Source organism: Oncorhynchus kisutch, unplaced genomic scaffold, assembly GCF_002021735.2.
Source record: "Oncorhynchus kisutch isolate 150728-3 unplaced genomic scaffold, Okis_V2 scaffold1228, whole genome shotgun sequence".
NCBI classification, from domain to species: Eukaryota; Metazoa; Chordata; class Actinopteri; order Salmoniformes; family Salmonidae; genus Oncorhynchus; species Oncorhynchus kisutch.
The window spans coordinates 7,898-35,212 of NW_022263173.1; the positions used below are offsets into that span (position 1 = coordinate 7,898).

Consider the following 27,315-nt stretch of genomic DNA (forward strand, 5'->3'; position numbering starts at 1 on the left):
TCTGTCAATTTGTACGGATCCATGTTGTTTTTGATCTTATTATTGAGCGTTTAACGTTACCTCAGAGCAGAAACATGGTCAGGTTGAAAATCCAGATTCCTCAGACAGCAACATGAATGTTGGCTGACAGCATGCAACCAGTATGTTCTTCATTTTTTCCCCACATGTGACAGCCCTTGCATTTTAATCAGTGCATGTTGGAGTCACACCTCTCATTTGTTTACAGTTAGCAAGGTAGCTAAGTTATAAGACTTCCTAGCTGGTACAATAGGGACATCTTTCCCCAATTGTCTAGGAAGAATTAGCCAATATTAGACGTAGTGTGCAAATACTCCGAGTTAGCTACACCAACACCCAAAATATATGCAACATTAAAATGCATGTTTAGTTGTCTAGCTAGCTACATGGGTAGCTTACTAGCTAGGTAAATAAAAGTAACTTGCACTTTTGGTACACATCATCCAAACACAGATATAAAAATATTTGTCCTAACGTTGTTACTATCAATAGCTACCTAGCTAGAAAGCAGTCTAGCATGCACTTCACAGTGACATAAATACAATTAGCGATCTACCTGTACAAGCCCTCAACAAAAGATTCACTGCTTGCAGTTGCAACTAGCTAACTACTCCCACTTCGAACTCATATAACTAACACTATAATATTACCTGCTCGTCGAATCTGTTTATCACCGCCTGAACCCATTCCACTGGTTTATGTGCCGCCATGGCCGTGCGGATGGAAACCGCGAATGACTGCTTGCAATTCCAAGACGAATGTGGACGTTCGTGGCGATGTTAGGCCTGAAATAAGTCCCAAAACCGGCGTCTGAAGATGACAGTACGGCTTGGTTATTGTTCCCTTTGAGCAAGCTTCACCATGCCGCCATGACACACCACCGGAAGTCTTCCCAGTGAAACCGATGGGGATAGGAGATTGCAGAGCAAAGATACCCGTGCGTCGCTTGTTGATGTCGAAGGTAAAAGCTAAGAGGATACACACAAACATTGACCATATAATGTAATGTTGTTACATGTAACTAACTAGCTTGACTTCCCACCGTGTGAAACATGTATGCTACCATATGTTACTAAAAAGAGCAAACAATATTATAAAATGTAATCCAGGAGTTTATGTTTGAATTCTGGTTCTCTCACAACACAAGTCACTCAGAAAAGCATCTGTAGGCAGAAGCATGCTACATGTACATTTGGCATTTGAAAAAAAAAATACAGTTGTGCTATGCTACCGAATGCAAAATGTATCTGTATCATAAAAGTGTAGTGCAATATTCCCTTCATCAGATAGAGTAAATTGCATTGGCTATCTGATGTAGTACAAAATGTAATGTATCAGCCTTTGAGCATATTCAAATTAATGAGCATGTAAAGCGATCAAAAGGACATGTAGATATTTAGAATACTAAAATTACAACGCTTGACCGATTTGCCAAGTTAAGACAGGAATTATCATGCTTTGCTTGTTCGTTTTAAAGTTCCCAGACCTCAGTGAAAGTCCACCTGGGAATGACAGAGGACAGAATCATCAAAAGTGTCCAGGAGCAACTGTCTGATCATAATATCCTGTCCTCTTGCCCACCTGAGCTGACTGTTGGTCTTATCAAGGTGGTGGTCGAACAGCTTAACTCTGCCCTCTCTGCGACCATCAGCAGAGCCATTTCAGGGCGGTCCTCCCCTATTTCTTCTGGTACCCAGGCCGCTGAACAAATGGTCAACATGGTCCAGAAATGTTTTGATGATCACACCACCCCAGAGGACCAGAGCTCTACCTCTGTATTAGAGTCATGCATTCCACCTGCAACAGAAGAAGTGATGACTGTTATCGCAGAGATGGTGGGTGAATTGGAAAAAGAAGATCCGGAATTGGCTAAGGTTTTTCGAGAAGTGGCTGTGAAAGTTAAAATGTTGGCATCTGGCAGTGACCTTGTAGTGGAGCACCTGGATGTTGAAGACTCTCCTGTTCCAGAGGAGCTGAACATAATATGTACATCTTGCAAAGCAATGATGCAAAATCTTGGCACTCTGTTTAGTGTGAAGTTCAAGACCAAAGCCTCAAAGGCTGTGAGTGAAATTCTTGTGAGAAGGTTAATGAGCGATATCTCTGGTATGGTTCAACCTTCTCATTCGTTTAGTACCACTCCAAGCTTGATGAATGCATCTAGCCCTTCTGACAGGATCCTTGATTCTGCGGCCACTGAGCTCATACAGATCAAAGTAGAATCTGAGACATCAAAAATAATTGATAACTTTGTTGAAGATGTCAAGGACATTGTGCAGTATGCTGAATTAGATCAGCCAACAAGCACCCAGAGAGATACCCAAGTGGGACACTGTACGACAAAGCGGAAACCCTTCCGTGCAGCTCGTAGACTCTGCGAGAGACTTCAGGCAAAGCTGGAGACATTGTTCCTCAGAATGGGTGGAGCTCCAGTCCAAGGGGAAGAACTTATGGAAAAAGCTGACTCCAGTGCTGTGCTTCTGGAGCATACTGACTCCAGTGATCTGCCTGTTTCAATCCTGAGCTTGCCTTCCCCATGTAGGAGTGAATCCCCTATATCAGAATGTAGTTCATCTTCTTTATCTGATGGATGTGATTCAACTGGCTCTGTAGGAGAGAAAACACCAGAGCAACCTGAAACCAGTAAGAGTGAGGCAATACTGCAAGTGGTCAACTCAACAGGACTTGGTTCTCTCCGTAAATGCCAAAGTGAGAACTCTCAACCATTACTGTCTCTCTGTGATTCCAACATGGTGCCCTGCACCAAAGAGGTCTTGTCCCAGATTGTGACCATGTATAGGTCAGAGGTGGCAGATTTGGAATGCACATCATCTGTTGCAGAGGGTTCCTCTTCCAACTCCCTTGAAGTCTGTGGCTTTTTGGACAGTGTCATGTCTTATCTAGAAGACATGCCTGTGTCTGGTTCTTCATGGGTGGAAGGATTGAGAGATACTCCAGCCTCAGTCATTGAGAAACTCTCCAGTGAGGAGTTCCAGATGAACGCTACCAACGAAGTGCGAAAAATACTGATCAAATCAGTCAGTAGCTCTCCCAGCAAAGTCAGTTCCAGCCAGACAGATTCTCAGATGTTGCCAGCAAAATCAACAATTTCCTTAAGGCATACAGATATAACTGCTTTTGAAATCGTTGGATCAATTACAAATGACATGAAGAGCCTTTTCCCACCCACAGAGTCTTCTACTACTCTATGGCAGGCAGACTCTATGCTTCAACAGAGTGATGAGAAAACCTCAGAGTACACTGAGGCCACACCCAAAGGCTCACAGTCTGGTTTGGAAGTATCTGAGAAGAAGATCTGGACAACTGCAAAGACTATTTACCACAATGTGAAGACAAAGATGAGGAATTATTTTACATGGCAAAATCAAGTCAAAGCAACAACGGCTCAAGCCAAAAAGACCCTCAGCCATATTCTGGTTTCAATTCAGAAAGAGCTGTCAAAATCTGACCAAACGGTGACTGCGCTTTCACAAATAGAGAATGTGGTTGGAATGATGCTGAAGGATGTTGAAAGGGTAAGCAGTGAATGTGGTGAGGAACTGATCTATCAAGCGCCACAGCGTTCTTCCTCCTCGTTGTCATCCTCATCTGCCAGATCAAAGAAGTCAGAGTGGGAATTTTCACTCCCTGGCACTCCCATCTCTTCTGATTTACCAGAGTGTATTACTCAGCCCATTGTGAGATGCTCAGTCATCGACATGGGCAAATCTACTAAGCCAAAAACATTGGTGTGTGATGCCAGGGAAAGCATGTCTGCAATAGTGGATACCATCATAAAGGAGGTACATCCAGAGGAAGAAGGGGAGGTTGCATTCCACCCTGATCTAACAGTTGCAATAGCAAGACTGGAGGAGCTCATATCTCAGGGTAGGATTGGTGCTCTCTCACGTGATCTTACTCACCAAGTCAACCGCATCATTTCTGAGAGCAACTTGACCCCTCTGGTTCTGACAGTGGCGGCTGGAAAGAGTGCATCCGATACAGTCCTTACTGAGCTGAAGAGGAATGACAAGACGGTGGGGAAGCCCACAGCTTACAAGCTGGTTCAGCTTTTTGCAGAGGAGTCTGTGAAGCGCCTCTTGCTTCCTAGCCTTGTGCCCTCTACAGCTTCAATGAGTTTGGCTCAGGGAGTTAGTGTGCCGGCTAGCGTATCTGAAGATAGGATTTCATGTTCTTTTTCTACATCAGCATTTAGTGACACAGTCAGCCTGTTTACCAAAGTAATGGTAAGCCAGGTCATGGACTCTGTGGTTTCTGATGCACAAAGCAGAGGGTCATCTCCAACCGGAACTGTAACTGATATAGGCAGTCTACTGAGTGGTAAGTCCTACCCTCTGCCATCTTTCTCCGCCATCAGCATGACAACAAGTGGGACCTCCAATGCTGCACGAGGCTTTGAGGCCAACATAGATGCTGAGGAAAGGGATACCATCAGTTGTTTCGGTGTACCTCAGAGCATTGTTTGTGATCAGAATTCAACCAGCCCGGATGTTGCCTCGCTTTCAACCCCATCCACTGACAACTTAGTCGGTGATGATGACTTCACCGGCCTCATCAGCATGTTAGTGGTGAGACTTCTGTCAAAAATCCAAACCCAAACTGATCTGTACCCAACTGACGTCACACGCACGTCACAAGACCTGATTCCAAAAGTTATAGCTGCCTTCTGTGCATGGTCAGGCTGCTCTGAGACCCAAGCTTATCCCAAGAACCTGAAGAGTCACAAAGTATACAGCACCGTCTACAAACATCTGTTGAAGGAGTTTGGCTCAGAGAAAATACTCCAACTGGCCGTGTCGACTCAGGACTCCACATTCAATAGGATTCTTGTGAAGTCATTGAGCAAGGAGCTTCTCCACAGTTGTAACGAGGCATCAAGAGCAGCCTCAAGAACATCTTTCGAAGCCACCAGGCCAGAAGCTCTTCTCATGGCTGAAGATGTGAAGGCTACCAGAGGGAAGCTGTCTTTCCTACAAAGGCTTGCCAGACTGAAATTCGACTTAAAGGTACATCACACTTATTTAAGTTAACAATTGTGTCAATGTGAGTAAACAATGTTATTTAGAGAAAATGTAAAACCATCCATTAATTCCAAAACCATTTATAAATCTTGTTGTGCTGGTGTGTAAGATGTGATCGTTATTACCGTGAGATTGTTCTGCTGTGACAGTTGTTTTGACATGTTTTTGTTTTAGCCATTCATGATGGGAAACAAGAAGGATTCCAAGAAGAATTCCCGCCATTCTGAATCCAAAGACCAGACTACTGCTGAAGATATCATATGTAAGTCCATACAGCAGGACATTTACTGTTTGAGATATTGGTGTACAAAGCTGCTATTGCAAAAATATTAAACCCTATATACAGTACATTATATATTATCGATAGTAATCTCTTATGTAAAATTATTTATAGTTTCCAAATCTCAAGATTCTGGTTCTCATTTATTTGTGAAAGTAATAATGAGTTGAAACTAAGAATACAATATAACATCATTTCTAAATGAAAGTGCATGTCAACTCTCTCTCTTCTGTCGCCCAACATAGTGGCACATCCTGGACTCCCAGAGGGTCTTCCCTCCACCTCTCAACAGGAGAAGCCTCGCAAACGTCCCCTTCTAATCAGGATGTTTTCCACCATCTCCATAGGCCTATCCAAGCCATTCAAACGGTTTTCAAAGCAAGCTTAATACAACAATTTCCTTTAATACAGTAATATTTGCATTGAATTGATGGCCTTTGTCTTCTTTTGTGTTGCCCTGTTAACACATTTGATTAGAAAATACATAGTATATTTAGTTTAGTTTATTATGCAGTCATAGTCACGGTGTAGGCTAAACAAAGTAATGTTGTCCTGAATAATGTATATAACATGCACCCCCCACCCACCCACCCACACAAAGTGTGATTCATTGAACACACACACATAGTACTTCAGATATGTCCCACAACCAACATTCAACCAGATATCAATGATTCAGTGTAAAATACATGTACTGTAAAATAAACCGTATTTAATTTACAACCAATAAAATTATACATGATGCAGGACACTCAGTTATAAGGGAATTAATTGGTTTAACTTCTCAAACAGAAAGACACACTGTAACTGACAGTTAGACTTACAGGTTATGTCGTTGTCTTTTGTTTGAATTGTTTACGTATCCGCTGTGCGGGGGAAATGATAATACAATCGGAACTACGTAGCCAATACTGTTGTAACGGGGATCCTTATTGTAGCAACACACTTTTGGAGGGAAGGAAATCCTGCGCTGCGTTAGCTAAGTTTTCATGTCATCGGGTGTAGTTCATAAAGGTTGAAGAGTGTATGTTAGGATGAAGTGTGAATTCATGCCAGGAATAATAAGTGTGAAGTTTGATTTCCTCCCTTCTGTAATAAGCAGCCAATGAGGTATTTTTTCCTTTATTCATGTGTTTAATCTGAACCCGTAATAACGCCGGTTAAACTGTTATGTATGTAAGCACTTCAGAGTTATACCAAGCTAATAAGTCACTCGTAAGATAAGGTTGTAAGAGTGTGCTTAACTGTATTTTTAATTTACTTTATAATTCTCACGGAAGGTGATAATTCTGACTAAAACTACAGAATAAAGCCGCCAGTTAAAATCAAGGAACGGTTGTGCTCGTGGTTACTGAAGGGAGCTACAGTGAGAACTCAATGCTCTTCACGAGCAAGAGAGAAAGAAGAATCTCATCCAGCTGTAAAACGTCTACATGATTCCCAAATCCTGGTAGACCCAGTCATCTGCCAGATAAGAGTTTTGCACCTACCTGCAAACTAAGAAGAAAATCTCCACATAAGGAAGCATCGTGAGGCAACATAAGGTCAAGACTAACAGGAAAGTCAGACACGCAAGTACAAGTCAAGGTGTTTGGAGGTGGTCCTAGCCTTGTGAACAGCTAATAAGAGACTTTAAGATTACAATTCGTAAGGACTGGAGATAGTTGTCTATTTCATAAAGACTCTGGTATTATGCATTTGCTCTTTCTATCTTAATGTATCGCTGGTATGTGTATTACTGGAAAAATATTATTTGATACTTACTAAAAATATATATATAGTTACAAACATTAAGGGTCAGCGTACACCTATTAATTCTATTTTCACCTGTAAGTTAATAGTGTAATTGTTTGGGAAGGTGTTTGTTCAAGCCTTTGTTACAAGCATTATACATGTTTATACCACGTACTAAGGTTTAAATTACAGTGAATTGGAGTATAAATTATCTACTCACTTATCCAAACCTTACCTAGATTTGATTTGATTTGATTTAAAATGTCAGAAAGAGGTAGTTTCACTAAAGTTGATAGAGATGGGGTGGGTCAAGTTGAGCAGCAGCTGCAACACCTCGCAAACTTCAGGCCTTCATCAGAACAAACAGAGCAGCAGGAAGAGACCCAGACTGGTGTGGAGTCATGGCTGCCAGCGAATGATGATACAGAGGCTGCTAATGAGACATCACAACATGAGCCACGAAAAGGTGAGAGGGTCCGCAGGTTAACTGAAAAGGGCAGAGAACTGCGCAACGAAAGGTGGAGACAGCTCAAACATCATTTCAGGGTCAGCTATGAGAAGTGGAAGGCTCTGGTAAAGGAAGCAAAACTGTCACTGACAGCCTGTTGCTCTGAAGATCTACTAGAAGACCTCTTAAACAAGATTAGCCATACCTCTACAGAGCTAAACCTTGTCTATGTAAATGTGCGTCAAATCTACATACCCGACAACAATATACGCCGCAGAGTTGATACTTGTGAAGCAGTTACAATGTCTATTATCAAGACTGTAAGGTGTCATTTAAAAGGCAGGGAAGAAGGTCAAAGTAACCAGATAAAGCTGCACTGGAAGGACAGCAATTCCTTGTGCATGTCCGAACTCTCACATAAGTCAAGTCTCAACTATCAGCCCTCAAGTGCTTCCTCCCAGTCTCAAAGCAATTCAAAGGTCAACTCCAGATGCTCAAGCGTGTCATCTGTCAAGAGACAAGAGGCTGCGGCGGAAGTTGCTGCTAACCAAGCAGCTTTAGAAGTAATGGTTAAGCAAGAACGCCAACTAGAAGAGCTTCAGAGACTTGAAGATGAAGATAAGAAGAGGACAGCTGAGCAAGAAGCCGAGGCTGTGAAACGCAGCTTAGAAGAAGCTAGGCTGCGAGTCAAGTTAGAGGTAGAAAATGCTGCCAGACGAAGGACGCTAGAAGACAAGCATAGAGAGTTAGAGCGCCTAGAAGTGCTCAAGAAACTAAATGCTGCCAAGGCGCGGATGCAAGTGTATGAGCAAGATGAAAACTCAGAGGACGAGAAGAGAGAACTACTCTCTAACTGCAAATCTGTGAAAGAAATCGTGCACAGAAGTGGCTCATTTCACAGTCTCTCACCACAACATGTTGTGACAAACACACAACAAGAAGATGGCACCAAGACCATGTTCAGGTTACTAGCGGAATCAATCAGTGAAAGCCGCCTCCCCATACCAGAACCAGTAACATTCAATGGAGAGCCTCTCTCATACACTGACTGGATGGTCTCTTTTCAGACTCTGATAGACAGGAAGAACATACCAGCAACTGAGAAGATATATTACTTAAGAAAATATGTCGGTGGGCCTGCCAAGAAAGCCATCGAAAGTTACTTTATGTTAGGAACAGAATCAGCCTACCATGCTGCTTGGACCATTCTTGAAGAAAGGTACGGAAACAAATTCTTCATCGCCAAGTCTTTCAGAGATAAGCTCAATGCATGGCCTACGATAGGATCCAAGGACAGTCTTGAACTTAGAGACCTTGTAGACTTTCTTCGCAGCTGTGAAGCTGCTATGTCTCAGAATAAGGGCCTGGAGGTGCTTAATGACTGTAATGAAAACCAAAAGATCCTCACTAAAAACTTCCAGATTGGCTAACTTCAAGATGGAATAGAAAGGTCACAGACATCTTAGAAGAAACTGAGATCTTTCCTAGCTTCAGTCAGTTTGTGAAGTTTCTCACGAGAGAAGCCAAGATTGCTTGCAATCCTGTAACATCCCTTCATGCTTTGAAACCAAGTGAAGATGGAAAACTTAAGACGCCAAGGATTCAAAGCCCCGGAGCAAGGGTATTAGCAACTAACTCTGATGAGAAAGATACTGTTACTAGTTGTGTCTTCTGTGAGAAGTCAGGTCACAGTCTCCACAAATGCTGGAAGTTCATGGATAAGCCCACCGCAGAGCGACAGAACTCTGTTCAAGAGAATAAATTGTGCTTTGGCTGTTTAAGGCCTGGGCATCGCTCGAAAGATTGTGATAACAGGAACACCTGCGACACGTGTCAGAGGAGGCATCCATCCTGCCTGCACGAAGATCGTACTGAAGAAAGGTTCAGGGATAGGAAGACAGAGCCCCCACGAGATAAGGGGACAAGAGCGTCAAGTGAGGCCATATCTAACAGAGTCGTAAGGGACATTAACAACACTCACACCTCCACAATCATTCCAGTATGGGTGTCAACCACAAGTGAGCCAGATCGTGAAGTTCTTGTGTATGCACTTCTTGACACCCAGAGCGACACCACCTTTATCCTTGAAGAGACAACAAAGGCTCTCAATACAAGGAAGGAGCCAGTCCAACTGAAACTCTCTACAATGGCTTCAAGGAATACCATTGTGCCCTGCCAGAAGCTGTCTGGTTTGCAGGTTAGAGGGTTTTACTTGGAGAAGAAAATCCCTCTGCCAACGACCTACTCGAGAGAGTTTATTCCTGCAAACAGAGATCATATTCCTACTCCAGAGACTGCAAGAGCATGGTCTCATCTTGAACACATTGCAGAGGAGATTGCTCCTCAACAGAGCTGTGATGTCGGTCTCTTAATTGGCTACAACTGCTCCCAGGCTCTCCTTCCAAGAGAAATTGTGTCTGGTAAGGGAAATCAGCCTTTTGCTCAGAGAACAGATCTTGGCTGGAGCATAGTCGGCTATGGAAATCCATGTATCGACTATGGCGACGCTATTGGAGTGAGTCATCGGGTTATCGTTAGACAGGTGATGCCAAGCCTTCAATCTTCTTTCAACCTCACAAATCAAGTACACTATGTTTGTAGAACACGTGTAAGAGAGGTAATCACAGCACTGGACATTATCAAGACGCTTGAATCTGACTTCAACAAGAGAGCTGCAGAAGAGGACCTCATATCTCAAGAGGATATCCGGTTCCTGACGAAAATGAAAGTGGGCATCAGACGCAAGGACAATGGACATTATGAGATGCCGCTGCCGTTTAAGGAAGAAAGACCCAACCTGCCGAACAATAAAACATGTGCAGTTCACCGTCTCAAGTGCCTGGAAAGGAGGCTAAGGAGAGACAAGCAGTACTACAAGGACTACACAGCATTCATGGAAGAGACCATAGCTTGTGGAGATGCTGAGAAGGTCTCCAAAGAGGAAGTTAACCAGCATCCAGCATGGTACATCCCGCACCATGGGGTTTATCACCCACAAAAGCCTGGGAAGATACGCGTCGTCTGCGACTGCTCAGCTAAGTTTCGAGAGACGTCCTTGAATGACCATCTCCTTACTGGTCCAGAGTTGACAAACACATTGCTGGGTGTCCTTTGTCGTTTTTGTAAGGGTCCAGTTGCAATCATGTGTGACGTAGAGCGCATGTTCCACCAGTTTCATGGGAAAGCAGAAGACCAAGATTATCTACGGTTCCTTTGGTGGGAGAACGGAGATCTAGAGTCTCAACCCTCAGTGTATCGTATGAAGGCCCACTTGTTCGGCGCAGCTTCATCTCCTGGTTGCGCCAACTATGGTCTCAAACATCTTGCTGCCGAAGGACGAGGAAGCTTCAGCGAGAAGTCTATCCAGTTCATAGAAAGGAACTTTTATGTTGATGATGGGTTGACGAGCGTATCGTCTGAAGCTGAGGCGGCCCAGCTGGTGAAAGAAGCAAGAGAGCTTTGCAGCATCGGCAAACTTCGGTTGCACAAGTTTATCTCTAACAGCAAGGAAGTTATAGCCACAGTTCCCAAGGAAGAATGTGCCGAGGGTGCCAAAGACCTGGATATGGCTCTGGGTGAACCACACATGGAGAGAGCGCTTGGTGTACTGTGGTGTGTCGCATCAGACGAGTTCCAGTTTAGAGTAGTTGTCAAGGAACGCTCACTCACAAGAAGAGGAGTGTTGTCTACTGTAGCCTCTGTATATGATCCGCTTGGGTTTGTGGCAACCTTTGTCCTGGCAGGGAAGCAGATCTTGCAGCGGATGTGTCGTGACAAAATCGACTGGGATGACCCCCTTCCAGATGACCTACATTCCCAGTGGGAATTCTGGCTCCAAGGTCTACAAAACTTGTCTGAAGTAATGATCCAACGAGGTTACTTGCCATCAAGTTTCAAGGAGGTGCAGAGTTATGAGCTCCATCACTTCTCCGACGCTAGTACCTCATGTTATGGAGAGTGCTCATACCTCAGAACAATCAACACTGACAGAAATGGAATAAAGACAGAAGAAACGCAAGGATTAATGACATTGTCATTTTGCAAGATGATACTGCACCACGCAACCAGTGGAAATTGGCAAAGGTTACAGAAGTATACCCGGGACAGGATGGTCGGGTGAGAAGATTCAAGTTACTGATCAGCGACTCAACCCTAGATGAGAGAGGTAAACGCATCACCAAACCCACCTATCTGGAGAGGCCCATCCATAAGACAGTCACCCTCCTGGAAGCCGATTAAGAAACCTGCAGACCCCTTTCACAGAAATCACCGGTGATTGGTGGGAGTGTAACTGACAGTTAGACTTACAGGTTATGTCGTTGTCTTTTGTTTGAATTGTTTACGTATCCGCTGTGTGGGGGAAATTATAATACAATCGGAACTACGTAGCTAATACTGATTTCCTCCCTTCTGTAATAAGCAGCCAATGAGGTATTTTTTCCTTTATTCATGTGTTTAATCTGAACCCATAATAACGCCGGTTAAACTGTTATGTATGTCAGCACTTCAGAGTTATACCAAGCTAATAAGTCACTCGTAAGATAAGGTTGTAAGAGTGTGCTTAACTGTATTTTTCATTTACTTTATAGTTCTCACGGAAGGTGATAATTCTGACTAAAACTACAGAATAAAGCCGCCAGTTAAAATCAAGGAACGGTTGTGCTCGTGGTTACTGAAGGGAGCTACACACACATTTCCATTTTCTGTGGATCGCCTATGTTTACATTTTACTGAATGCTAGTCTGACCTTTGACCTGTAGATGGCAGTAAAAGGTCTACTTTTGCTGCAGATCCACTTCTAAAGCTCAAACCTCTCTGGACAAGAAGCCGAAACATTTGTCCCTAGTGAGAGAGAGTATGTGTGTGTGTGTGTGTGTGGCAAAAAAAGGGAATATTGCACTACACTTTTATGATACAGATACATTTTGCATTCGGTAGCATACCACAGCTGTACTTTTTTCAAATGCCAAATGTACATGTAGCATGCTTCTGCCTACATATGCTTTTCTGAGTGACTTGTGTTGTGAGAGAACCAGAATTCAAACATAAACTCCTGGATTACATTTTATAATATTGTTAGCTCTTTTTAGTAACATATGGTAGCATACATGTTTCACACGGTGGCAAGTCAAGCTAGTTAGTTACATGTAACAACATTACATTATATGGTCAATGTTTGTGTGTATCCTCTTAGCTTTTACCTTCGACATCAACAAGCGGCGCACGGGCTGGTCCTGCAGACTCCCACGCCCATGGCCCAGGAGAAGGCAGGGGGCCACCTGCTCACTCACGTCCCAGCCATCTCCTTTGAGACCGACTCTACTGTGGAGTGCACCTCCAAGAGGACTCCGGAAGAGGGACCGGGTGAAGGTTAAACTGGCCAACATGGCCTTGATGGGAAGGATCAAAAAGTCTTGGCTGTGAAATGCCCATTATGTGTGATTATCGAATTTATCATTTTCCACTTTTGAAACAACAATGGGAAAGACAGGGTTTATAGCAAAGGTTGCTCAGATTGGGCTTTTGGAAAAATTGGGAGAATGAAAGTGCACTCCTGATTCAGAGAGAAAGATCCAGCTTAATCATCCATACCATTGTTTAAATTACAATTTAAAAAACATTCAAACTGTTCCTGAGTTTCGAAAGACAGAGAAAGGAAAACATCCTTATCTTCAGGCTGTTCACACCTGTTCACACAAGTCCTACTGTCCACAATCTCAGGGTTCTTCAATACAAACACACCTGTTTCAGAAAACCTGATCACTTTCACATTCGAACAATGTTTGTAGGATACTTTTCAATAACTCAATAAATGTAAGTGTTGAAACCATACATAGCTGGTAACTTGAGCTGGACAGAGTACTTGAGCTCGACAGAGTAGTTTTGACCTGTGTCCAGGTCAGTATTGGAATAGTGACTTGTATTTTGCATCTAGAAGTGTAAGAATTTTAGAAGAATGCTATTTCATCAGTCAAATGTTGCACTGTTTGATAAGACAGTGTAAAGAAAACCTCCATTTTAATGAGTTTAGTTGTGAGTTTGACATTTTACCACAAGAAGTTACTATAATACTATACGTTATCAAACAGGGTTGTGCTGAAAATCAAATGAACCACAGCCAAATTAATTATTTGCAACTAAGAGTAAGATTAAAAAAGACATGTATAACTTACTTTCTTGATAAAATACATTGTAAAATGTAAATATATGTGATTTCTGAGTATGTAGTGCACATATCTTTTTAAGGCCCAAAGCAGACGTTTTTATATCAATATCAAATCATTTCTGGGTAACAATTAAGTACCTTACTGTAATAGATTACGATGAAAATTGTCAAAAATAAATTTTTTGCAAAAACAACTTTATCAAGCATAAATTTTGCTAGGACTGTCTGGGAGTGGTCAGTGTGGAGGGGAAATTAAAACTAGCTATTATTGGCACTCTCTTTGTCGTTGGTCTATAAACCAATTTACACATGGTGATGTCACCATGGAAAGCCAAAACTCTCGCCCATGCAAACCTGCTGATTAGAAGGTGCTGTGTAGATGTGAGAAACTCTCTTTTCATATGGCACTTCAATATCGAAGTGAATTTTTTGTAGCAGGTTAGGAATCTGAGGTTAAGGTTAGGAAAAGGGTTAGGGTTAGTGAAAATGCTCTCCAAACCTTCTACGAAAATGACTTTGCATTGAAGTGCTGTGAAAAGAATGTGTCCCTGCTCAGGTGTTGCATGCATCAACCAATGGTTGTGTGCCAAGTCATCCATTGTGTCATCGACTGACAGATTGCTATAACATATGATGTGGTTAGCTGACACACAAAATACCTATCCAGGCAGTGTAAGATCTGGCAAATGTCAGCAAGGCCTGGGCAGAGGAACATGCTCCGTATTTTCAACCAGAACTATCAGGAAGCAACCCCGATCACATTTTTGTAAAACACATTTACAGTGTTAGTTTCATCAGCTGTTGTACAATATGAAATACAATTATTTTGACTTCACAGGGCCTTTAAATGTAGGCAAACAAGTTTTCAGCATTCAAACTAATCTACCCAGCCAGATTCAGCACCATGGACAGTGAAGATCAGAATACCTGCGATCTGACGATTAGAACAACAGTGCTATTTTAAGTGATTTTCAAGACACCCAAAGTCAATTTAAATCCACAACAAAATCTGCATGATAAAAAGCAATAGAATCAAACATTTAAATAAGTAAACAGGCTATATTATTGAAGTGCACTAAACATAGAGACATATTAACCATGGAGAACACGAAACATGATGACAGATTAACCAGGGAAGTGAATTTAACAGAGGTTAAAGCTAAAACAGCAGAATCTGGGTACGTCTGTGTGAAGAGGTGTGGCTTTAGTGTGGATTTGAATAGTACACAAGTAGGCCTACGCTATTTTTGGCCTAACTTTTTTTTAAGTGTTATGTTTTCCCAGATTCATAGTGTTATGCAGCCCAGGCCTATCTAGGAAGGCTGGGCATAAATAGTTTGCTCACAGCATCACATGATGACGTGGGCAACATAAACACTTAAACTCTGTGGATTAAAGTTAATAGTAATCAAAACTAATTTCACCACGAAAGGAAGTGCAATCGAAATGAATGAAGAAGACACGGTAATTCTAGTGAGTTAATAAAATGACAAGGTGTTGCCTGTCAGCGTTGTAGACTACTGCCTCACAAGCCCGGGCTTTAGTGGCACTTGCATACGCGCTTGCCTCTGCACTGAAGGAGCCACCGAACGCGTCCGCGCTGCAGCTCTCACTTTCTCCCGCTACAGTATGTCCTACAATGACATATTTGGTGGGGATTGGCAGCCAACAATAGGATTGGATTGGGACTAAATCAAAGAATAAAACGATATTGAAATGAATATAATTAGGTTGTAATAATTAGGTTATTAGGTTGTTAATTAATTATTAACAACCTAAGGCTGACTAGGACAGATCAATAAACTTGATCCGACACAGTAAGCCTACATGTCATACGTAAGTAAACCCACAAGAGAGACAATATTGCAAAGGCAGGACCATGTTCGATGGAAGGCGTAGGGGTAGGCAATCGAAAACGTTTGACGGGGAATTTTCTGTCAATATTAGCTAGTCCTACTGAGTGGGCAAGTAACCTTTCCCTTCCTAAAAATACTATTTGTGATGTCATAAAGGTCTACGTTCCATGACGTAGCATGTAGCCCTAAATTACAGTCCCTGCCTGCAATATTGTCCTCACTCTCGACCTGAACTCAAGTTGAATGTAACCAACACAGACAAGGACATGCTTTTTGAGATATAAAATAGCTTGAATGGATGAAGAAAAGGTAAGCTAAATGACTTCATACAATATTGGGGGAAAGTAAAATAGGGTAAAGCAATCTAAGCGGATATTTCTTGTAAAAAGCTATAACATATTGTAAAGCAAATGTACCATTCTTTATAAAGTCACCAGCTTAGCTCTGATATGGCTGTAGCTCTATTTATGATGTCCTCTGCACAGATCTACTCTGACATTGACATATTATTACTTATTGGAATGTCTGTCCTTCAGGTAGCACAGAGGGAGGATGGTGATCCTCAGAGGGAAGGAAAGGAAGTTGTTGAGGAAGAACCGGTGGCCACGCCCAAAGAGGAGGCCAAGAAGGGAAGGAAGGTAAGATAGCAGGAGTGACAGAGCACATAATAGGCCTACTGGGTTACACTCTGTACCTGATAGCAGCCATACCATAGATATCTATATATCTTTGATAACAACATACGTAGTAGCTGTTTTCAAAACGTGTTTTAAGAGCTGCTTTGACCTGGCCCATAGCCTATTCATAAATTGTCTCAGAGTAGGAGTGCTTATCTAGGATCAGTTTTGCATTTGAGATCATAATGAATACAATTATTTGGGCAAGGTTGAGCCCACACCTTATCTGATGTACTTTATGTATACGGGCCCTGGTGTTACATGTCTGCCATCATTTGAGATCTGGAATCTGTTCTGTTCTATCCTAGGCAAAAAGGAAGAGGAGTGGCAAGAAGTCAAGGAAGCTGGGCACTGACAACGATGCAGGTCAGAGATTTACCTCTGTAGTACTACATTGTTTCTCTATTCTGTCTGTGATGTGCAGGTTGTGCTATCCATTTTCAATGAAACTGTAGTCTACTGTAATCAGTAAGAAAGGTCACATAGATAGCTTTATTCAAATAGGCCTATTCTAAAACAATGAAATCAGAGTATTAAGAGATAAAACGTCTGATTTCTCTTTAATTTTGTTTCTACTTCCTCTACGGCAATCACATCTTTAGTCTCCAGGAATAAACACCTGGATAGAGGATCTGTAATTGAGCTCCTGGAGAAGAAAGCTGTTAAGGCTGCATTCGGCCCAGGCAACAAGGATGAGATGGAATACTCCTACCCAATCCTCATCTCATTCCTGCGCAAGTCTTACTGATGAGTATGTTAAAAGTGTTTCTGTAATGTTCAACATTTATGAAATATTGTGCAGTGGGAACTAAACACTAACTAAAACACTTATTTAAATGTTCTAGGCAGTGGCAAGTGATCTACAAAGGACTAAAAAACCCTGTAAGTTTCCCTACCTGCCTTTGACCTTTGATGTGTCAATGATCTGTTAAATTCAGAGATTAGCCATCAAGTCATATTCTGTTATTCATGTTCATTTCTCTGTCAGACTTCATCAAACTTTGAATTCAGTCACAAACAAGAATAACAATGTTGATCAAATGCATTCTGTTCGATCTAGAATACTTTACATCACAGTTCCATTGAAAATACTGTTTTTGTTCTGTTTGTTCAAAACAGATGACGAAGGAACAGCTTGCCAAATTGTGCAAGACAATTGTAACCTTCATCGCACAGGCCACCCTGCAGATCCTGCTGCCAGCCCTGGCCCGCGTACTTGGGGTAAAGGAGTTTGCTGACGACGACACTGACTCACCCAAGAGGGGTGGTAGTGCAAGATCCTTTGCTGCCTTTGACAAGGAAAGACTGGAGCTCATCCAGGAAGTTAGATATCTGGCGAAGAAAATGTATAAGGGCGGCACAGGGGCTCAACATCTCAGGTCCCTAACACCCTCTTCTAAGAGGTATGTTCCCCTCAAAGTTTTCATGTATGGATTTCACCAAGATCATCTATCCCAGTGTTAGCCAATGCAATTTACTCTATCTGATGTAGTGCAAAATGTAATGTATCAGCCTTTGAGCATATTCAAATTAATGAGCATGTAAAGCGATCAAAAGGACATGTAGATATTTAGAATACTAAAATTACAACGCTTGACCGATTTGCCAAGTTAAGACAGGAATTATCATGCTTTGCTTGTTCGTTTTAAAGTTCCCAGACCTCAGTGAATGTCCACCTGGGAATGACAGAGGACAGAATCATCAAAAGTGTCCAGGAGCAACTGTCTGATCATAATATCCTGTCCTCTTGCCCACCTGAGCTGACTGTTGGTCTTATCAAGGTGGTGGTCGAACAGCTTAACTCTGCCCTCTCTGCGACCATCAGCAGAGCCATTTCAGGGCGGTCCTCCCCTATTTCTTCTGGTACCCAGGCCGCTGAACAAATGGTCAACATGGTCCAGAAATGTTTTGATGATCACACCACCCCAGAAGACCAGAGCTCTACCTCTGTATTAGAGTCATGCATTCCACCTGCAACAGAAGAAGTGATGACTGTTATCGCAGAGATGGTGGGTGAATTGGAAAAAGAAGATCCGGAATTGGCTAAGGTTTTTCGAGAAGTGGCTGTGAAAGTTAAAATGTTGGCATCTGGCAGTGACCTTGTAGTGGAGCACCTGGATGTTGAAGACTCTCCTGTTCCAGAGGAGCTGAACATAATATGTACATCTTGCAAAGCAATGATGCAAAATCTTGGCACTCTGTTTAGTGTGAAGTTCAAGACCAAAGCCTCAAAGGCTGTGAGTGAAACTCTTGTGAGAAGGTTAATGAGCGATATCTCTGATATGGTTCAACCTTCTCATTCGTTTAGTACCACTCCAAGCTTGATGAATGCATCTAGCCCATCTGACAGGATCCTTGATTCTGCGGCCACTGAGCTCATACAGATCAAAGTAGAATCTGAGACATCAAAAATAATTGATAACTTTGTTGAAGATGTCAAGGACATTGTGCAGTATGCTGAATTAGATCAGCCAACAAGCACCCAGAGAGATACCCAAGTGGGACACTGTACGACAAAGCGGAAACCCTTCCATGCAGCTCGTAGACTCTGCGAGAGACTTCAGGCAAAGCTGGAGACATTGTTCCTCAGAATGGGTGGAGCTCCAGTCCAAGGGGAAGAACTTATGGAAAAAGCTGACTCCAGTGCTGTGCTTCTGGAGCATACTGACTCCAGTGATCTGCCTGTTTCAATCCTGAGCTTGCCTTCCCCATGTAGGAGTGAATCCCCTATATCAGAACGTAGTTCATCTTCTTTATCTGATGGATGTGATTCAACTGACTCTGTAGGAGAGAAAACACCAGAGCAACCTGAAACCAGTAAGAGTGAGGCAATACTGCAAGTGGTCAACTCAACAGGACTTGGTTCTCTCCGTAAATGCCAAAGTGAGAACTCTCAACCATTACTGTCTCTCTGTGATTCCAACATGGTGCCCTGCACCAAAGAGGTCTTGTCCCAGATTGTGACCATGTATAGGTCAGAGGTGGCAGATTTGGAATGCACATCATCTGTTGCAGAGGGTTCCTCTTCCAACTCCCTTGAAGTCTGTGGCTTTTTGGACAGTGTCATGTCTTATCTAGAAGACATGCCTGTGTCTGGTTCTTCATGGTTGGAAGGATTGAGAGATACTCCAGCCTCAGTCATTGAGAAACTCTCCAGTGAGGAGTTCCAGATGAACGCTACCAACGAAGTGCGAAAAATACTGATCAAATCAGTCAGTAGCTCTCCCAGCAAAGTCAGTTCCAGCCAGACAGATTCTCAGATGTTGCCAGCAAAATCAACAATTTCCTTAAGGCATACAGATATAACTGCTTTTGAAATCGTTGGATCAATTACAAATGACATGAAGAGCCTTTTCCCACCCACAGAGTCTTCTACTACTCTATGGCAGGCAGACTCTATGCTTCAACAGAGTGATGAGAAAACCTCAGAGTACACTGAGGCCACACCCAAAGGCTCACAGTCTGGTTTGGAAGTATCTGAGAAGAAGATCTGGACAACTGCAAAGACTATTTACCACAATGTGAAGACAAAGATGAGGAATTATTTTACATGGCAAAATCAAGTCAAAGCAACAACGGCTCAAGCCAAAAAGACCCTCAGCCATATTCTGGTTTCAATTCAGAAAGAGCTGTCAAAATCTGACCAAACGGTGACTGCGCTTTCACAAATAGAGAATGTGGTTGGAATGATGCTGAAGGATGTTGAAAGGGTAAGCAGTGAATGTGGTGAGGAACTGATCTATCAAGCGCCACAGCGTTCTTCCTCCTCGTTGTCATCCTCATCTGCCAGATCAAAGAAGTCAGAGTGGGAATTTTCACTCCCTGGCACTCCCATCTCTTCTGATTTACCAGAGTGTATTACTCAGCCCATTGTGAGATGCTCAGTCATCGACATGGGCAAATCTACTAAGCCAAAAACATTGGTGTGTGATGCCAGGGAAAGCATGTCTGCAATAGTGGATACCATCATAAAGGAGGTACATCCAGAGGAAGAAGGGGAGGTTGCATTCCACCCTGATCTAACAGCTGCAATAGCAATACTGGAGGAGCTCATATCTCAGGGTAGGATTGGTGCTCTCTCACGTGATCTTACTCACCAAGTCAACCGCATCATTTCTGAGAGCAACTTGACCCCTCTGGTTCTGACAGTGGCGGCTGGACAGAGTGCATCCGATACAGTCCTTACTGAGCTGAAGAGGAATGACAAGACGGTGGGGAAGCCCACAGCTTACAAGCTGGTTCAGCTTTTTGCAGAGGAGTCTGTGAAGCGCCTCTTACTTCCTAGCCTTGTGCCCTCTACAGCTTCAATGAGTTTGGCTCAGGGAGTTAGTGTGCCGGCTAGCGTATCTGAAGATAGGATTTCATGTTCTTTTTCTACATCAGCATTTAGTGACACAGTCAGCCTGTTTACCAAAGTAATGGTAAGCCAGGTCATGGACTCTGTGGTTTCTGATGCACAAAGCAGAGGGTCATCTCCAACCGGAACTGTAACTGATATAGGCAGTCTACTGAGTGGTAAGTCCTACCCTCTGCCATCTTTCTCCGCCATCAGCATGACAACAAGTGGGACCTCCAATGCTGCACGAGGCTTTGAGGCCAACATAGATGCTGAGGAAAGGGATACCGTCAGTTGTTTCGGTGTACCTCAGAGCATTGTTTGTGATCAGAATTCAACCAGCCCGGATGTTGCCTCGCTTTCAACCCCATCCACTGACAACTTAGTCGGTGATGATGACTTCACCGGCCTCATCAGCATGTTAGTGGTGAGACTTCTGTCAAAAATCCAAACCCAAACTGATCTGTACCCAACTGACGTCACACGCACGTCACAAGACCTGATTCCAAAAGTTATAGCTGCCTTCTGTGCATGGTCAGGCTGCTCTGAGACCCAAGCTTATCCCAAGAACCTGAAGAGTCACAAAGTATACAGCACCGTCTACAAACATCTGTTGAAGGAGTTTGGCTCAGAGAAAATACTCCAACTGGCCGTGTCGACTCAGGACTCCACATTCAATAGGATTCTTGTGAAGTCATTGAGCAAGGAGCTTCTCCACAGTTGTAACGAGGCATCAAGAGCAGCCTCAAGAACATCTTTCGAAGCCACCATGCCAGAAGCTCTTCTCATGGCTGAAGATGTGAAGGCTACCAGAGGGAAGCTGTCTTTCCTACAAAGGCTTGCCAGACTGAAATTCGACTTAAAGGTACATCACACTTATTTAAGTTAACAATTGTGTCAATGTGAGTAAACAATGTTATTTAGAGAAAATGTAAAACCATCCATTAATTCCAAAACCATTTATAAATCTTGTTGTGCTGGTGTGTAAGATGTGATCGTTATTACCGTGAGATTGTTCTGCTGTGACAGTTGTTTTGACATGTTTTTGTTTTAGCCATTCATGATGGGAAACAAGAAGGATTCCAAGAAGAATTCCCGCCATTCTGAATCCAAAGACCAGACTACTGCTGAAGATATCATATGTAAGTCCATACAGCAGGACATTTACTGTTTGAGATATTGGTGTACAAAGCTGCTATTGCAAAAATATTAAACCCTATATACAGTACATTATATATTATCGGTAGTAATCTCTTATGTAAAATTATTTATAGTTTCCAAATCTCAAGATTCTGGTTCTCATTTATTTGTGAAAGTAATAATGAGTTGAAACTAAGAATACAATATAACATCATTTCTAAATGAAAGTGCATGTCAACTCTCTCTCTTCTGTCGCCCAACATAGTGGCACATCCTGGACTCCCAGAGGGTCTTCCCTCCACCTCTCAACAGGAGAAGCCTCGCAAACGTCCCCTTCTAATCAGGATGTTTTCCACCATCTCCATAGGCCTATCCAAGCCATTCAAACAGTTTTCAAAGCAAGCTTAATACAACAATTTCCTTTAATACAGTAATATTTGCATTGAATTGATGGCCTTTGTCTTCTTTTGTGTTGCCCTGTTAACACATTTGATTAGAAAATACATAGTATATTTAGTTTAGTTTATTATGCAGTCATAGTCACGGTGTAGGCTAAACAAAGTAATGTTGTCCTGAATAATGTATAGAACATGCACCCCCCACCCACCCACACACAGTGTGATTCATTGAACACACACACATAGTACTTCAGATATGTCCCACAACCAACATTCAACCAGATATCAATGATTCAGTGTAAAATACATGTACTGTAAAATAAACCGTATTTAATTTACAACCAATAAAATAATACATGATGCAGGACACTCAGTTATAAGGGAATTAATTGGTTTAACTTCTCAAACAGAAAGACACACATTTCCATTTTCTGTGGATCGCCCATGTTTACATTTTACTGAATGCTAGTCTGACCTTTGACCTGTAGATGGCAGTAAAGGTCTACTTTTGCTGCAGATCCACTTCTAAAGCTCAAACCTCTCTGGACAAGAAGCCGAAACATTTGTCCCTAGTGAGAGAGAGTATGTGTGTGTGTGTGTGTGTGTGTGTGTGGCAAAAAAAGGGAATATTGCACTACACTTTTATGATACAGATACATTTTGCATTCGGTAGCATAGCACAGCTGTAGTTTTTTCAAATGCCAAATGTACATGTAGCATGCTTCTGCCTACATATGCTTTTCTGAGTGACTTGTGTTGTGAGAGAACCAGAATTCAAACATAAACTCCTGGATTACATTTTATAATATTGTTAGCTCTTTTTAGTAACATATGGTAGCATACATGTTTCACACGGTGGCAAGTCAAGCTAGTTAGTTACATGTAACAACATTACATTATATGGTCAATGTTTGTGTGTATCCTCTTAGCTTTTACCTTCGACATCAACAAGCGACGCACGGGCTGGTCCTGCAGACTCCCACGCCCATGGCCCAGGAGAAGGCAGGGGGCCACCTGCTCACTCACGTCCCAGCCATCTCCTTTGAGACTGACTCTACTGTGGAGTGCAAATCCAAGAGGACTCCGGAAGAGAGGGACCGGCTGAAGGTTAAACTGGCCAACATGGCCTTGATAGGAAGGATCAAAAAGTCTTGGCTGTGAAATGCCCATTATGGTTGATTATCAAATGTATCATTTTCCACTTTTGAAACAACAATGGGAAAGACAGGGTTTATAGCAAAGGTTGCTCAGATTGGGCTTTTGGAAAAATTGGGAGAATGAAAGTGCACTCCTGATTCAGAGAGAAAGATCCAGCTTAATCATCCATACCATTGTTTAAATTACAATTAAAAAACATTCAAACTGTTCCTGAGTTTCGAAACACAGAGAAAGGAAAACATCCTTATCTTCAGGCTGTTCACACCTGTTCACACAAGTCCTACTGTCCACAATCTCAGGGTTCTTCAATACAAAATCACCTGTTTCAGAAAACCTGATCACTTTCACATTCGAACAATGTTTGTCGGATACTTTTCAGTAACTCAATAAATGTAAGTGTTGAAACCATACATAGCTGGTAACTTGAGCTCGGCAGAGTAGTTTTGACCTGTGTCCAGGTCAGTATTGGAATAGTGACTTGTATTTTGCATCTAGAAGTGTAAGAATTTTAGAAGAATGCTATTTCATCAGTCAAATGTTGCACTGTTTGATAAGACAGGGTAAAGAAAACCTCAATTTTAATGAGTTTAGTTGTGAGTTTGACATTTTACCACAAGAAGTCACTATAATACTATAAGTTATCAAACAGGGTTGTCCTGAAAATCAAATGAACCACAGCCAAATTAATTATTTGCAACTAAGAGTAAGATAAAAAAAGACAAGTATAACTTACTTCCTTGATAAAATACATTCTAAAATGTAAATATATCTGTTTAAGGCCCAAAGCAGACGTTTTTATATCAATATCAAATCATTTTGGGGTAACAATTAAGTACCTTACTGTAATAGATTACAATGAAAATGGTCAAAAATGTATTTTTGCCAAAAAAACTTTCTCAAGCAAGAATTTTGCTAGGACTGTCTGGGAGTGGTCAGTGTGTAGGGGAAATTAAAACTAGCGGTTATTGGCACTCTCTTTGTCGTTGGTCTATAAACCAATTTACACATGGTGATGTCGCCATGGAAAGCCAAAACTCTCTCCCATGCAAACCTGCTGATTAGAAGGTGCTGTATAGATGTGGGAAACTCTCTTTTCATGGCACTTCAATATCGAAGTGAATTTTTCGTAGCAGGTTAGGAAACTGAGGTTAAGGTTAGGAAAAGGGTTAGGGTTAGTGAAAATGCTCTCCAAACCTTCTACGAAAATGACTTTGCATTGAAGTGCTGTGAAAAGAATGTGTCCCAGCTCAGGTGTTGCATGCATCAACCAATGGTTGTGTGCCAAGTCATCCATTGTGTCATCGACTGACAGATTGCTATAACATATGATGTGGTTAGCTGACACACAAAATACCTATCCGGGCAGTGTAAGATCTGGCAAGTGTCAGCAAGGCCTGGGCAGAGGAACATGCTCTGTATTTTCAACCAGAACTATCAGGAAGCAACCCCGATCACATTTTTGTAAAACACATTTACAGTGTTAGTTTCATCAGCTGTTGTACAATATGAAATACAATTATTTTGACTTCACAGGGCCTTTAAATGTAGGCACACAAGTTTTCAGCATTCAAACTAATCTACCCAGCCAGATTCAGCACCATGGACAGTGAAGATCAGAATACCTGCGATCTGACGATTAGAACAACAGTGCTATTTTAAGTGATTTTCAAGACACCCAAAGTCAATTTAAATCCACAACAAAATCTGCAGGATAAAAAGCAATAGAATCAAACATTCAAATAAGTAAACAGGCTATATTAAAGTGCACTAAACATAGAGACAGACTAACCATGGAGAACACTAAACATGATGACAGATTAACCAGGGAAGTGAATCTGGGTAAGTCTGTGTGAAGAGGTGTGGCTTTAGTGTGGATTTGAATAGTACACAAGTAGGCCTACGCTATTTTTGCACTGTAAAACTTTTTTTTAAGTGTTATGTTTTCCCAGATTCATAGTGTTATGCAGCCCAGGCCTATCTAGGAAGGCTGGGCATAAATTGTTTGCTCACAGCATCACATGATGACGTGGGCAACATAAACACTTAAACTCTGTGGATTAAAGTTAATAGTAATCAAAACTAATTTCACCACGAAAGGAAGTGCAATCGAAATGAATGAAGAAGACAAGGTAATTCTAGTGAGTTAATGAAATGACACGGTGTTGCCTGTCAGCGTTGTAGACTAAATCAAATCAAATTTATTTATATAGCCCTTCGTACATCAGCTGATATCTCAAAGTGCTGTACAGAAACCCAGCCTAAAACCCCAAACAGCAAGCAATGCAGGTGTAGAAGCACGGTGGCTAGGAAAAACTCCCTAGAAAGGCCAAAACCTAGGAAGAAACCTAGAGAGGAACCAGGCTACGTGGGGTGGCCAGTCCTCTTCTGGCTGTGCCGGGTGGAGATTATAACAGAACATGGCCAAGATGTTCAAATGTTCATAAATGACCAGCATGGTCGAATAATAATAAGGCAGAACAGTTGAAACTGGAGCAGAAGCACGGCCAGGTGGACTGGGGACAGCAAGGAGTCATCATATCAGGTAGTCCTGGGGCATGGTCCTAGGGCTCAGGTCCTCCGAGAGAGAGAGAGAAAGAGATAATTAGAGAAAGCACACTTAAATTCACACAGGACACCGAATAGGACAGGAGAAGTACTCCAGATATAACAAACTGACCCTAGCCCCCGACACATAAACTACTGCAACATAAATACTGGAGGCTGAGACAGGGGGGGTCAGGAGACACTGTGGCCCCATCCGGGGACACCCCTGGACAGGGCCAAACAGGAAGGATATAACCCCACCCACATTGCCAAAGCACAGCCCCCACACCACTAGAGGGATATCTTCAACCACCAACTTACTCACACTCCTGGGCCAGACTACACTCAATCATATGACCCACTGAAGAGATAAGTCTTCAGTAAAGACTTAAAGGTTGTGACCGAGTTTGCGTCTCTGACATGGGTAGGCAGACCATTCCATAAAAATGGAGCTCTATAGGAGAAAGCCCTGCCTCCAGCTGTTTGCTTAGAAATTCTAGGGACAATTAGGGGGCCTGCATCTTGTGACCGTAGCGTACGTGTAGGTATGTACGGCAGGACCAAATCAGAGAGATAGGTAGGAGCAAGCCCATGTAATGTTTGTAGGTTAGCAGTAAAACCTTGAGATCAGCCCTTGCTTTGACAGGAAGCCAGTGTAGGGAGGCTAGCACTGGAGTAATATGATCAAATTTTTTGGTTCTAGTCAGGATTCTAGCAGCCGTATTTAGCAATAACTGAAGTTTATTTAGTGCTTTATCCGGGTAGCCGGAAAGTAGAGCATTGCAGTAGTCTAACCTAGAAGTGACAAAAGCATGGATACATTTTTCTGCATCATTTTTGGACAGAAAGTTTCTTATTTTTGCAATGTTACGTAGATGGAAAAAAGCTGTCCTTGAAATGGTCTTGATATGTTCTTCAAAAGAGAGATCAGGTTCCAGAGTAACGCCGAGGTCCTTCACAGTTTTATTTGAGACGACTGTACAACCATTAAGATTAATTGTCAGATTCAACAGAAGATCTCTTTGTTTCTTGGGACCTAGAACAAGCATCTCTGTTTTGTCCGAATGTAAAAGTTGAAAGTTTGCAGCCATCCACTTCCTTATGTCTGAAACACATGCTTCTAGCAAGGGCAATTTTGGGGCTTCACCATGTTTCATTGAAATGTACAGCTGTGTGTCATCCGCATAGCAGTGAAAGTTAACATTATGTTTTCGAATGACATCCCAAAGAGGTAAAATATATAGTGAAAACAATAGTGGTCCTAAAACGGAACACCGAAATGTACAGTTGATTTGTCAGAGGACAAACCATTCACAGAGACAAACTGATATCTTTCCGACAGATAAGATCTAAACCAGGCCAGAACTTGTCCGTGTAGACCAATTTGGGTTTCCAATCTCTCCAAAAGAATGTGGTGATCGACGGAATCAAAAGCAGCACTAAGGTCTAGGAGCACGAGGACAGATGCACAGCCTTTTCTAACATTTTTGAGAGGAATGGAAGATTCGATATAGGCCG

General features: G+C 42.3%; 1 protein-coding gene and 1 long non-coding RNA gene across 3 annotated transcripts; one reads left to right on the forward strand and one right to left on the reverse strand.

Annotated features, from left to right (window-relative positions):
• The first annotated feature begins 1,326 nt into the window (after window positions 1-1,326).
• On the forward strand, window positions 1,327-23,443 carry LOC116365358 (uncharacterized). 2 transcript variants are annotated; one of them, XM_031818009.1, is made up of 9 exons: window positions 6,283-6,450; window positions 12,717-16,182; window positions 16,530-16,587; window positions 16,824-16,972; window positions 17,067-17,103; window positions 17,341-17,624; window positions 17,873-21,422; window positions 21,612-21,699; window positions 21,963-23,443. In XM_031818009.1, exons 4-9 carry the CDS (start codon window positions 16,914-16,916, stop codon window positions 22,103-22,105), a joined length of 4,161 nt encoding a protein of 1,386 aa, XP_031673869.1. In that variant the 5' UTR covers window positions 6,283-6,450; window positions 12,717-16,182; window positions 16,530-16,587; window positions 16,824-16,913; the 3' UTR covers window positions 22,106-23,443. The 2 variants fall into 2 exon arrangements, 1 of the variants encoding a protein (XP_031673869.1); XR_004208094.1 differs by lacking the exons at window positions 16,824-16,972; window positions 17,067-17,103; window positions 17,341-17,624; ... (1 more) ...; window positions 21,612-21,699; window positions 21,963-23,443 and adding exons at window positions 1,327-5,045; window positions 5,235-5,322 and having other exon boundaries at window positions 5,586-11,953; window positions 16,530-16,642.
• Window positions 5,465-6,229, reverse strand: LOC116365359 (uncharacterized). Its single transcript, XR_004208095.1, has 2 exons — window positions 6,165-6,229; window positions 5,465-5,797 (listed from the first exon to the last, which is right to left on the reverse strand). It is a non-coding gene; the product is annotated as an uncharacterized LOC116365359 (long non-coding RNA).
• Window positions 23,444-27,315: the final 3,872 nt, after the last annotated feature.

Coding starts and splice junctions, on each gene's coding strand:
- LOC116365358 (XM_031818009.1), top strand. CDS start 16,914: ATGAGATGGAATACTCCTACCCAATCCTCATCTCATTCCTGCGCAAGT. Junction 17,625..17,872: donor CTAACACCCTCTTCTAAGAG/GTATGTTCCCCT, acceptor TTCGTTTTAAAG/TTCCCAGACCTCAGTGAATG. Junction 21,423..21,611: donor GACTGAAATTCGACTTAAAG/GTACATCACACT, acceptor TTTTTGTTTTAG/CCATTCATGATGGGAAACAA.